This window comes from Pararge aegeria, chromosome Z (genome assembly GCF_905163445.1).
Source record: "Pararge aegeria chromosome Z, ilParAegt1.1, whole genome shotgun sequence".
In the NCBI taxonomy this organism is placed as follows: domain Eukaryota; kingdom Metazoa; phylum Arthropoda; class Insecta; order Lepidoptera; family Nymphalidae; genus Pararge; species Pararge aegeria.
This window is the reverse complement of record NC_053208.1, coordinates 6326745-6340158: the sequence shown is the minus strand read 5'-3', so window position 1 is coordinate 6340158 and position 13414 is coordinate 6326745. Positions and strand designations below refer to the sequence as shown.

The window sequence follows — 13414 nt, the reverse complement described above, 5'->3', positions numbered from 1 at the left end:
ATTGTTGAAAATTAATCATTTTTTTTTACTTTAATAGAAGTATTACATTGTTATAATTTGTTAAATGGTGTGGAATTTTGATGAAAATTTTTTTTGGTCTCTTTCACTTTAATTATAAAATGTTTTGATTATGCCTATCTTTTGATAAAATATTGTTACAGTTTATTGATAAAAGTGTATACAGAATGTAACTGATTTGATGATTTTTTATGCTTATATACCATTTGAACTAATTTAATAGAGGTTTACATAAGATGATGTACTTATAAGGATGTTCTTTGAACCTAAAGACTTATGATACAATACATATACCTAAAAAGAATAACCCTATGTACTTCGAGAACGAAGTACTTGTCAGAATGGCCGTGTTAGGAAATAGGGAATTACAGCACTTTATCTATGATAAACCCGATGATTATATTAAATATATCAACAAATCATAGTTTGTATACTCATTGATAATGTATTGAAAATAGAATAATGGACTTTAGTAGACTGTCAAATAAAAGTATAGGATCTATGGCGGGAGACGCGAGTTTGACAAGTTAGATTGGCGGCAAAGAAAAGGGAGGACGGATTTAAATTAATGAATTGAGAAAAGGAGATTAAGTAAAGTATTGTGGATAGAACGTTACAAATTGTGAATAGATGATTTATAATGGAAACGATAAACGTAACGAAATATTGTTGTGGCGGAACAAGAGTCGTATATACTGGTGATGGAGTTGAGATAAGTTGTTAAAAGTTGTTGGTACTATGGTTGTACCTGATGTTGCATCAGATAAGTATATCTCTTATATCCTTTGGGTTATTTAGGTATCATATATGGAGCCCTAGCATTATTTCATACAGATAGCTTATGTAGCAGAGGTTGCTCTGTACAAACAATTTGTTTCAAAAGTCCTGATGTTATAAGTGATCATAGTATTTATGTTTGACCTGTCTTATATGTCTTGTATCAAAGGGCCTAGCGTTATAACATATGATAATGTTGTAATTGTGTTTATAAGTCTTGTTTTAATTGATTGAATAAAAGAGCAACGGTAGAGTTTCTTGCCAGTGGTCTTCTCTGCCGAAGACAGCATTCCGAACTGGTAGTAGAGTCATTTGAAGGTAACAAGTAATATGAATTATAGAGAAGCCTAATATACAGTATTAGAGTCAGTCCAGTTGTTTTATTTCACTCCTTGGGAAGTCAGGTTTATAGAGTACAGACCCACAACACTGCTCTAAAGCAGGTTGGTGGGATTTAATGATGTCTTTTATAAATTTAATACTTTAATAGGAAGGAAGAATAATAGTCATGAGAATAAATAAGTACTGCTAAGAAACTAGGTATTTAGCTTCAATAATACTGTTAATTAATGAAAGATCTAAGTGCCATCCTGAACATTGTGGGTATTATAGTGAATATCTGAATACCTGGGCCTTTCATTCTTTATATTTTTTTAGCACATGCAACATTTGGTCACCCTATTATATTATACATACTCATAGGCTTGAATCAATACAAAAACAATTTCTTAAGTACCTGGCCTTCAAAGAATTCAAAAAATTTAACAGTTACAAAGAAGCCTGTACTCATTACAAAATTGACTCCCTGGAACTAAGAAGAAACCAAAGTGACATGCTACTGCTACAAGCTATTTTGACTGGACGAATTGACTGTCCTAGACTGCTGTCTGCATTTTCACTCAATGCTTCCTCCTTTAGGCCTCGAAAACCGCAGCTATTATGTGTACCAAAATCAAATACAATCTACGCTCGAAATTCCGTGCTTTTACGCCTGGCACGTACCTATAATAAAACTTACTCAGATATCGATCTTTTTCACTTATCCAAAATACAATTAAAAACAGAAATATCTAGCCTACATCGGAAACTTAATAACGTGTAAGTTATAATATTTATATTAATATCTATAATAGTACATAAATACATATTATCAATGCATACTCTCTCTCACACACACGCGCACACACACACACACACACACACACACACACACATACATACACACACACACACACACACACACACACACACACACACTACAAACACACACACACACACTTTTGTAATTATCTTACTACTCTTTTGTATTATTAATATCTTGTTAAATTGTAAAGCTTGTTTAAATTGTTTAGTTTCTTCAAATTTCCAAACCTGTTGTAATTAGTAGTTTAAGTATAGCATTTAAGTAAATTGTCAAGCTAAGGATTGTAATCCTATTTGGCCTTATTTTAGCATTAAGTCTAAATGTAAAATTATATTGTATGCAACGCTGTTGATTACAAATAAATGAATAAAATAAAATAAAAATAAAATCAGATTGTGTATGGTCTGGCTCTAATGGTGATGTTAATTCTATTGATGATTGAGTGTGTGGTTGAGTGTAAATGATTTGAGTGTGTGGTTGAGTGAAAAGATTTTGAGTGTGTGGTTGAGTGTAAATGACTTGAGTGTGTGACTGAGTGTGTGACTCAGTGGAAAGGTTTTGAATTTGTGGCTGAGTGGAAAGGTTTTGTATGTGTGGCTCAGAGGAAAAGTTTTGAATGTGTGGCTGTGTGGAAAAAGTAGTATTTGCAAAGTCATCATATTTTCTTACAGTGTGTGATATAGTTAAGCTACCCATTTCAGCCAAGAACAGAGTTTCATTAATTATTTTTTCTGCTATAATTCTCTGTTCTTTTGGTAACTCTTGTAGTTTCATCCCAACATTTTTGCCAAAAACTTCAAAACGATTATCGGGTTGTTTAGGCCTTTTAAAATGATCATTTACGGACTTAAGTACGTCTTCAGTTAATGTATTTTTTTTTGGTCTTGGCCGAACACGACCCGAGATTGATGTAGCTCGTTCGCTGTCAGAACGGTTTGCCGGGGTCGGTGTGTCTGATTCGTTGTCGGAATAGGCCAGTGTTGGTGTGTCTCGATCGGTGTCTGGACAATCGTAGCTCGTTGAGCTAATGCCGGTGGTTGACTGCGTCTGTAAAATAGAAGAACTATTATATTCCTGAAATTACTATACTAATCATGTACTCATTTTGTTACAGTTTCCAAAAAGAGAAGAAGAGTGGAGAATAATAGCGAGAGAATTTGAGCAGAAGTGGAACTTTCCTCACTGTTTAGGTGCTATTGATGGCAAGCACGTTGAAATCGTGCCCCCAAGTAACAGTGGCTCGTTTTATTATAACTATAAACATAGACACAGTATGGTATTACTAGCAATCGTTGATGCAAAATACAGATTCCTGTTAGTTGATTTTGGGACAAATGGAAGGGTTTCCGATGGCGGAGTATTGTTGAATACAAAATTTTATGAAAAACTTGAAAAAAAGGCGTTAAATATTCCTACAGAAGAAAGGTTACATAATAGTCCACGAATACTGCCATATGTATTTGTAGCTGATGACGCGTTTCCTCTAAGAAAGGACATGATGAAGCCATTTCGGCAAAGTGACTTAGATAGTAGAATTAAGAAGATATATAATTATCGGACATCGCGAGCACGCCGTATAGTCGAAAACGCTTTTGGTATACTAGCGGCGAGGTTCAGAATTTACAGAACACAAATGAATATGTCGCCTGAAACTATTGGGTCAGTCGTAAGAGCAACCTGTGCTTTGCATAATTATTTGATGTCATCATCGCTTAATTCATACGCTCCTTCAGAATGTTTCGATAGTGAACATTATGAGGAAGGTACGATAACGTCAGGATTCACAACCAACGACTCAACACTTGAACCATTACAAAGAACTACACAAGGCCGTACAATTCAAACAGCAAATCAGATAAGAAGTCAATTTATGACGTATTTTGTAACTGAAGGGAAAGTTCCTTGGCAAGACAATTTTGTTCATTAATGTCAAAATACAGGACTTGTATTCGAGTAATATAATTAAGCAATAAATATTTTTTCAGAAATAAAAACTTACCTCATTTTCGTCATCATCAATATTCGATGTAGATGGTCTTGGTACTTCTTGATCGTATAAAAAACTCAATAACTCAAAGTACCATAAACGAGGTTTATAAATCTCGTCAGTCCCTGCTCCAGATTTACACGATTTTTTTATTTTATTGAGCTCTTTTTTATATGTAGTTCGAAGATTATTAATCTTCTTAACCACTGTATCCCTGGTGGCATTTGGATCTATGGGTTTGTATTTTTCGATTAGCCTGTCGTAGGCGGCATTTTTTTTGTTGCGGTCGTGGTAATCCTTACTTGTAGTCTTCCAAAGGCAAGTTTCGTTTCTGTAGCTTTCTATAAAATCTTGAAGTAGTTCGCGCTGTCCAACTCTTTCGTCTTCCGACATGTTTCTGTGAAAGCGATGTGCACGTGCGCACACTAGCAAGCTCCGTGAAGTACTGCCGAACTGAGCGATCGCCGTCCACACGCAACGATAAAACTGTGCAAATGTAATCGACAACGATTTATCTGAAAGAAATTGCAACTGCCACCGACGAACGATTATCGACAACGATTTTTCATACACACGATCGACAAAACTGCGCAAACTGGTCTGCACAGATTTATCGCTACGATAAATCGTTACGTATGTATGAGGCATTATAGGCGCTACATACTTTCAGTTTTAACTGTGCGATTTAACTGTACAGTCCAACTGTACAAATAAAACGTAAGTCCATACAGCCTACACACCTTCAAGCAAAACCTTTCAGTTTTTATCAATATGGCCTCCAGAGACGACGCTTTAGCGATCGTAGGGCTAATGTGTGTGTTAAAAGAAAATAGAAGAAAACGAAAAAAACGCGAATTGTGGTGTAAACACTGGCTTCTGTTGAGAAAATCATATTCACACACCTCCTTGATAAATGAATTGAAAATTACTCCAAAAGATTACAATAATTATTTGAGAATGAATGAGAATACCTATTTACACCTTCTGTCTTTAGTGACACCATTAATAAAAAAGCAAGACACCATATTGAGAAATGCTATAACACCTCATGAAAGATTAACGGCAACTTTAAGATTTTTAGCTACATGGAGATCTTATGAATGTTTAAAATTTTCTACAATAATATCGCCACAAGCACTTTCCGCCATCATACCAGAAACCTGTGAAGCAATTTATAAGGTTTTACACAAGGACTACTTAAAGGTAAGTAATAAAATTACTCATATTATTATTATTATAAATTTATTTAATGAAATAAATCATCTTCTCATCACATCACATCGGTGTTGGTTACAAATCGCGATACATATGATCCAGCTGTATCCTCTGTCCAGTCCGGAATTGACAGTTGTACCGTAGTAGCACTCATAGTATCTATTATTGGCGTCTGAGGAGCTAGTGCGACAGCATAATACTGAGGCTGAGTTATGGGTGACTGATTTGGAGTATAGATACATCAACTCAGTTGTGCGCGCGGCCCTATGTGTGGGTAAACCTTGTACATATACAGTGACTTTGTGTGCGTGACAAGAGGTACAGTCGGGTACAAATACAAATACAGTTATTTACGGGTTATATACGGGTTTTTTTTTAAAAAAACAGTTATTTGGTAATTTAATGTTTATTTATTGAACATTATTCTGAATCGCTACTTGAAAAATCAAATGATGAATTTTCGGATTCGCTGCTCTCATCAAGGTTAATTATGAATTCTGACTCCATGTCAAAATGTCTATAGTATTCTTCTTCTTTCTTTTGTACATGTCGACAAGTATTACCCCACATCCCTTCATCAATTTGACTTAAACATTCATTTATGAGTTTCATTATTTCCGTCACATTTTGGTCGACATTACGCGAAGCAATATAATTTTTTAAAATTCCCCACACATTTTCTATGGGGTTTAGTTCAGGATGATATGGTGGCAATCGAAGAACTTTTATGCCATATCGCTGAAGTATGTCATCAATCTTGTAACAGATATAGTTTTCTTTATTTTTTTTAATCAAATCATACAGTTCAATTTTTTTCATATCTTGATTAAAAGCTATATTTTTTTCTGTCAGCCATCTCTGCATTTCTATTTTTTTGGAATTCGAATTTGGGGCTCTGTCATTTTGAACGTTATGGTATGAGGCATTATCAAGCACAACCACAGAGTTAGGTGGAAGATTCGGTACTAGACGTTCTTTTAGCCACTTTTCATAGTTTTCCGCGTTCATGTTAGAATGGTAATCACCAGAAACACTATTTGCTTTGTATGTCAATAGTGCGTTAGGTACGAAACCTTGTTCTGAACCAGCATGCACAATGATAATTCTTTGTCCTTTCGACAGGTTTCTCTTTAAAGGTGGTCCATCTTTATTACCCCATCCTTTGTTTTGAACATGATTAGTTAAGATATAGCTCTCATCTGTATATACGATACACCGATTTTCTTGACGGTATCTGAGTAAATTTTTTAGGTAGGAAAATCGTAGTTTTTGGATGTCATGCCGCTCTATAATAACACGTCTGTTATCCACAGTTTTTCGCCATTTGTATCCCAACTTTAACAAAGCTGTACGCAGAGTCGAAATACTTCCATCATAGTTAAGTTTATCTTGAAATATTCCTTTCAACTTTAGCAAGGTAGGTAACTCACGATGTTCTAAATGGTAATTTTGAATAGTGGAACGTATAACATCAACGTTAAAGTTGTCTAATTCTAACTTCTTTAAACGTTTTTTACGGTCTTTATGCGGAGATTTAAACTTAGAGTCAGATTCTTTTCCTTCAGCCAATATATTAGTAACTGTTCTCTCTGATACCCCCACTGCCATTGCTGTTCTTTTCCGTACGCTATTTAAATGTTCACTTAGTTTCGATATTAAAATTGGACTTGCACTGCAAACTGGATCACTTACTAGTTCCAATATATCTCTCGCATCTATTTTCAGAAATTCGTATACCTTAGCAATGGTTTCTCGAGTCTAAAACAATAATACGTAAACGTCAACAAGGATATATTTTTTCGTATATAGAATCATAATAAATACCTATTCATTACATCTAAATTTAAAAATAAAAAATATTTACCTGACTCCTTAAACATTTTTTCCGTGAAGAACTAGACATTTTCGTAAACGACTGTACCCGTAAGAAAAAGCGATAGGAACACGTCTTGCTCGAACGACGACTGCCGCGTCACTGCCACACGAATGAAAGTTGTATATTTACAAGCGCACGCACACATAGGGCCGCGCGCACAACTGAGTTGAAGTATCTATACTTATATATTGCGACGGTGATGGAATAGAGTTATGAGATGGTGATGGCATAGAAATGGAAGTACTTGATTGTGATTGAATATCATTTAATATCATTGTTCTTGGAGCCATTACCCTATGTGACATTGTAAGATTTCCCATCTCAGCTTCGAATAACGTTTCGTTTATTATTTTTTCCGCTAACAACTGTTGTTGTTTATTTTTAAATTCTCGAAGTTTCAATGCTACCATTTTTCCAATAATATCGTAGCGATCCTCTTTATATGTCGGCTGTTTAAAGTGGTCCTGAACAGATTGCAAAACTTCTTTTGTTAAATCTTCATTATTCTTTCTTTTCGGTAGCCGTTTAGGTGCTAAACCATGACCAGTCGAAGTTGAAGCAATGGTTGAGATGGAAGCCGTAGGACTCGGAGCAGAAAAATTTTCAGAAACATCTAACTCCGAATGCGCTGCCTCATTTTCAGACACTGATGTTGCACCCGATGATTCCATCACGTTAATCTGTAACATTTTCTTTGTTTCAGTTTCCACGAACATGCAATGAATGGAAAGCAATTAGTGCGTTATTTGAAGAAAGGTGGAACTTTCCACATCTACTTGGAGCAATAGATGGAAAACATATTGCTATTATTCCACCTAAAGGATGTGGAACGGAATTTTACAACTATAAAAAACACCACAGCATGGTACTTATGGCTGTTGTTGACGCTCAATATCAGTTTTTACTATGTGATTTCGGTACGAACGGGCGAGTTTCAGATGGAGGCGTATTACAAAATACAAAATTTTTTGAAAATCTCCAGAATAACCAGTTGGAAATTCCAAGCGAAGAAGCTGTGAGAAATAGTCAGAGACGTTTGCCATACGTTTTTGTTTCTGATGATGCCTTTCCGTTGAGATCTGATATAATGAAACCGTTCAGACAAGCAGAATTGACTTCAATAGATAATAAAATATACAATTATCGTGTTTCACGAGCACGTCGGATTGTGGAAAATGCCTTTGGCATTCTGGCCTCACGTTTCAGAATCTTTCATACAGCTATAAATTTACAGCCAAATAAAATTGAATCCGTCGTTATGGCATGTTGTGCATTGCATAACTATCTAATTAAAAAAATGACTAATTCTTATACTAATCCGGATTGTTTTGATCGAGAACAAATTGTTACTGGAACCATAATTTCAAATAGATTTTCATTCATTTTCATAAAGTATTGTCATATGAAAAAATACTGCCCACGCATCTTTAGGGACATAAATGCCTCATTTTACTAGTAACCCGAATAACTTTAACGTTAGCGAATTTTATGATGGTGCAACACAATTCGACGATGTGAACTAACGCTCGTTAAGATTCTCGTTATAGTTAACCCTAACAGTAACTTTAACTAGAATTTTGGTGCAACCCACCCTTACTGTTGTTTGTAATACATCACTAACGGACCACTATTGTGTTTTGACATCAATGCGTAAAATAAACATTAAAACTACTAAACATATTAATAAACGTACAAAAACTGATTTTAATGCCGTATTAGAAGACTTAAGTAAATTAGATTGGTCACAAATTCTTTCTAATCTTGACTCTAATGCGATGACAAGCATGTTTGTGGGACTTATCAAAGAAACAATGAATAAATATACAGTTACTTTAAAATTATCTAGACGTAAGACCAATTTAAAACCTTGGATAACTCCGGGACTATGCCGATGCATGAGGAATCGTGATAATCTTCATAAAAAGCTCCGTAAAGATCCTGATAATCATACAATTCAAATAACTTACAAACGTTATCGTAACACTTGTAATAAATTACTTAAGACACTTAAAAATAACTACTATAGAGATGAAATAAATAATAAAAAGAAAACCCTGAAAGATAAATGGGATGTTATTAAAGCAATGTGCAATTTAAATAATAAAGAAAATAGTTCTCCAGAGCTATTACATATAAAGCCTATACCTACGGCCTCACTCAACTACGTGAATAATTATTTTATTCAAATCGGCAGTGATTTATCTAATAATATTTTGACTAGACTACAAAAAAGTGAACAAGAACTTACTCGAAAGCAAAATATTCAAACCATAGGTTCACCTGTAAATTCATTTTTGCTTCTGCCAACCGACGAAAATGAAATTAAACACATAATTTTAAACTTGAAATCTAGTAGATAATGTGGCTCGGATGGAATTCCTACATCTTTGATTAAAAAAGGGGTAAATATTTTCTCGAAAACTATTGCCATAATTTGTAACAAATGTATAGATGACGGTGTATTTCCAGAGCTACTCAAAAAGTCTATTAGGTAAATAGACTTGTGAACAATCACCGGCTTAACCGGGTAAACAATCCTGGCTTGATTGACATCGTCTAATTTTTTTAACCCATACAAGTGGCAAGTAAAAGACTGTATAATGTTAAAAGAATCCTGCACATTATGCTCCTTTGATCCCAAATCCAGAAATGCGTCTTGGAAAATTTCTGAATTCATTAATAATTGCAAAGGTTTCTTTTTCCCTCGTCGGTACAATGCTGGGTTGAAATCGCAACCAGTGAATGCATGCAAAGCTGGAAGCGCTTTCGAAATTTTTGTACCTAATTTTTTGTAGAGAGCGCATACGTCGATGCATCGGCGGGCATTGCCAACTCCAAGATCCATCCAAACTTCTACTCTTGCTTGCAGGTGTTCCATATTTGCTAACATGATGACCACTATATGAGTATCAGAAGTTCTGACAGTAATGGTAGAATCTTCATTTTGTTGGCAAGCAACAAATGCTATCTTCGTATCCGCTTCTTCGTGATCAGGGCATGACAACTCATTATTAATGATGCGTGTTACTTTATTATCAGTAACAGAATATTCATAACACAAATCATGTATTATGTAAATTACCTTACTACCGATAATCGTTGCCATCTCCTGATCAGCCCAATGATCGATCAAAAACTTGACAATAGCTTCTGTAAACTTTATATTTTTTAAGTCTTTCGTAAATTCTGCTGTTCGTGTTTGTTGAGGACCGGAAATGTGGGATTCCTTGTCATCTACACTACCTCGAAGAGAATGCTCATAATCCTTGATAGAGGGTGTGAAGTAGCGATCGAATACAATGGCAACTTTACTTGCAGCGTTATTGACAAGGCATTGTAATATTTTCTTTGACACACCTCCAAAACTACGGGGCATTTCTTTAAAAGTATTTAAAAAAAAGAAGCCATCTATAATTATAAGGTCAACTTGGGGTGGCGGTTGCTCCATATCTTCAACTTGTTTCTCTAGCTCGTGAATTAGTACTGACTTATCAGGCTTGTTTAAAGAACCATCTATATGGCACAGTGATAACGGCATAGGAGTTATGGGAAAACAAAGTACTTTCTCCAAGTCTATACTCGTGTCAAGAGATAGAGCTAATAACCGTCCGCATAAATCCCGCTGCAATGTAACTTCGTGCACTTTTTCACCAATTTTCATTTTTTTTTTCTTCTTGAGGCTTGCAAAACTTAGCACCTTATTTTTTTTTATTGGCTGGTGAAACCTGTCTGAATTTAAATTACATTCCATTATGAATTGATCGCGCAGAAATGTTCCTCCAGACCCTGTATTTAGTAAACAGTTTGTAATTTCTAGAGAAGCAGCTTGCCCCGTTGAAATGTTAAACAACTGATCCGCATCAATTGAAGAAGAGAATGGATTGATGGTCTGCAGGACACTGTTCGAAAAAGCTTCAATTTGGATGTGTTGTTTTTTCATTCGATCTGGGTGTAGATCGGCAGCAATATCATGGTAGTTTCTGTCAAGCCCTGCACGAGTAAGCACATGAGATATGATTCTTGTTCGCGCTCCATGATTTTTAGCCCAACGTTGTCTAGCAGAAATTGAATTTGTGAGGTTAACAATTCCAGTAAGACGACGAGCAGCATCACCATTTATCGTCTGCTCTAGCGTTAAATCCACAGGAATTCGTGAGAAAGGCTTGCTGGTTCTTCTGATTCCAAACGAACCCTTCGCCATTTCAGATCGGAGGCCTGGATGTGTGTTATCTACATGTTGCAGTAAATTTATGTAGTACACTAGCCATCGACTATAGTTTGGTTGATTGTAATAGAAGAATAAGCTGACGATTTTCGCAATGGTATATATGTACAATTCTAAATCTCCAACTCTAATACTTTTAATGAATAAGTGGTAAAGATTTATAAAATCGATGTACATTGCGTAAAATTGCGCCGTTCTTCCGTGCTTGCCGTCTAATGTGTCTTCTGTGTATTCTTCATAAGATTGAATGAGACGTTGTGTTTCTGCATGCTGAACTTGAGGAGAGACATCTTCATGAGCCAAAAATGTGGTGAGATATTCGAACACTGATTCGTCAACTGTCAATTGTTTGTTTTCCAAAAATGCTTCGAAATGTAATTGTTGCAATGCCAACGCCACGAGAGAATGCAACCGTTTACATCTGTTATAATTTTTTCCGCTAATAAAACCTGACACTGAACCATTAGCGATCAATTCACATTCAGTCATGATATTGCTCAGTCCACAATCTTCAATAAAAGTACCAACTGCATTAAAAAAAGCCAATTCAATATGAAAGGCCCCTAAATGAATAAAAATGTTATCAAATCTTGGAGATTCTTGTGCTTGAATACAATAACTAGTGCGAGCAATAGCTAGATCATAGGTGATCTGGATGTAGGGAGCTTGACACTCATTTGCAATATCCTGACTCAATTCTAGAGTTTTCAAAACAGTTGAATGGTTGGTGGGAGATTCATTAATTGGAGTAAGATATGAACTTTTTGAACTCGTGAATCGTCAATCAAAATCTTACTGTGAAATCCTACCCACATTGGAACATTCGATATTTTATACTTATGTAATAACATCCACGTAACGTCCAGCTGTTTCGACATACTCAAATTGTCTGGAGCTTTATTAAGCTCTGAGATGTCTAGCTGACTCCAGGTGGTAATTTTTAACTTCTTAGTAAATGGATGCATTTCAAAAGTAACTTCTTCAAAAGCCCTGCGTTTTCTTTTTTTTGTTTTTGGAGTAGTAATGGAAAATTCTGGAAAACTACCATGCACAATCTCATCGATTGTTGAATTTTCATTTGCAGAAGGGCTAGAAGATTCCAATGACACCGGATCCGGATTCTGCACGATATCCTAAAAAATTATTCCCACCGTATCATGCAAAGTATCTTTGCCGTTGAGGGTTTCTACGAAGCGGTCGAAATTGTCGAATGCGACACCAGTATTCAAGTCCGGGCGACGTTGAATATCTTCAGGACATACGTGATCACTATTTACCGTTGAAAATGTCAGCTCAGTCTCTAGCTCTTCCAAAGTTGTGTAAGAGCAGCAGTGCCCATATTTTGAAAGTATATTAACAACTTTCTTACTGTTGCATAAGCTCTTCACTGCCAGACCTAGGGTAATTTGCTTCGAAGTTTTAATTTTGTGACCAAAAGCTGCATAAATCAGATCTTGCCCAATGGAAAAAATAGAAAGTTCTTTTTTTTTTTCTATTTTCCCGTGCTTTTTGGGATAGATGAGAAACATCACCACAAATGAAAGATTCCAAAAAACAATGAAGAAGCTCTGGCACATAATCGCACTCTCCCAATATCAAATCTTCAGCTGTACAATTTTCAGGCAATTCTCTTCTGGTTGAGTTAAGAATTTCTTCACGCAGTTGTGTTGCAACTGAACGGATGGTTTCTTTTACTGCCATCGTTTTAAATAAATCCGTGTAAGTTAAAACAGAGGCGGAGAAGGGAGCAAGAAACTTTTTTTTTTCAGCGTAAATAATTTTTATCTTATTGTCAAAAGTTTCCATCAATTTTCTTTCCAAGTGTCGGTCTGAGAACGAAGAAATATTGATGGAATTAGATAGTAAACTGCATTGCTGCTCTAACAATTTTTGATATTCTTTTTTTACGAAATCAAAAAACAAACATTCACTATTCTTGACCACTGTTTCTTCTAACATTTCACAAAGAATAGTATACGCAGTATTGGTAACTTTTTTTTTCCTCAGTAATTCGCTATTATCATCCTTATAAATATCGCGTAAATATTGATCCTTGCAACATTTATGGTAGGGAATTTTGGTATCATCAGAGCAAGAACTGAGCTTTTCCAACATTTTTACATCATTTTGTTCCGTGGCCGCGCTTTTCAAATTCTCAAATGTTTTGAATCT

General features: G+C 35.4%; 2 protein-coding genes across 2 annotated transcripts; both read right to left on the bottom strand.

Moving 5' to 3' along the window:
- Nucleotides 1–1709: 1709 nt before the first annotated feature.
- On the bottom strand, nt 1710–4430 carry LOC120636410. The gene is made up of 3 exons (XM_039907882.1): nt 3939–4430; nt 2349–2986; nt 1710–1797 (listed from the first exon to the last, which is right to left on the bottom strand). Exons 1-3 carry the CDS (start codon nt 4317–4319, stop codon nt 1710–1712), a joined length of 1107 nt encoding a protein of 368 aa, XP_039763816.1. The 5' UTR covers nt 4320–4430.
- Nucleotides 4431–5527: 1097 nt separating this feature from the next.
- On the bottom strand, nt 5528–7191 carry LOC120636470. The gene is made up of 2 exons (XM_039907965.1): nt 7006–7191; nt 5528–6899 (listed from the first exon to the last, which is right to left on the bottom strand). The coding sequence occupies exons 1-2, from the start codon at nt 7042–7044 to the stop codon at nt 5562–5564; spliced, it is 1377 nt and encodes a 458-aa protein (XP_039763899.1). The 5' UTR covers nt 7045–7191; the 3' UTR covers nt 5528–5561.
- Between the last annotated feature and the right edge of the window lie 6223 nt (nt 7192–13414).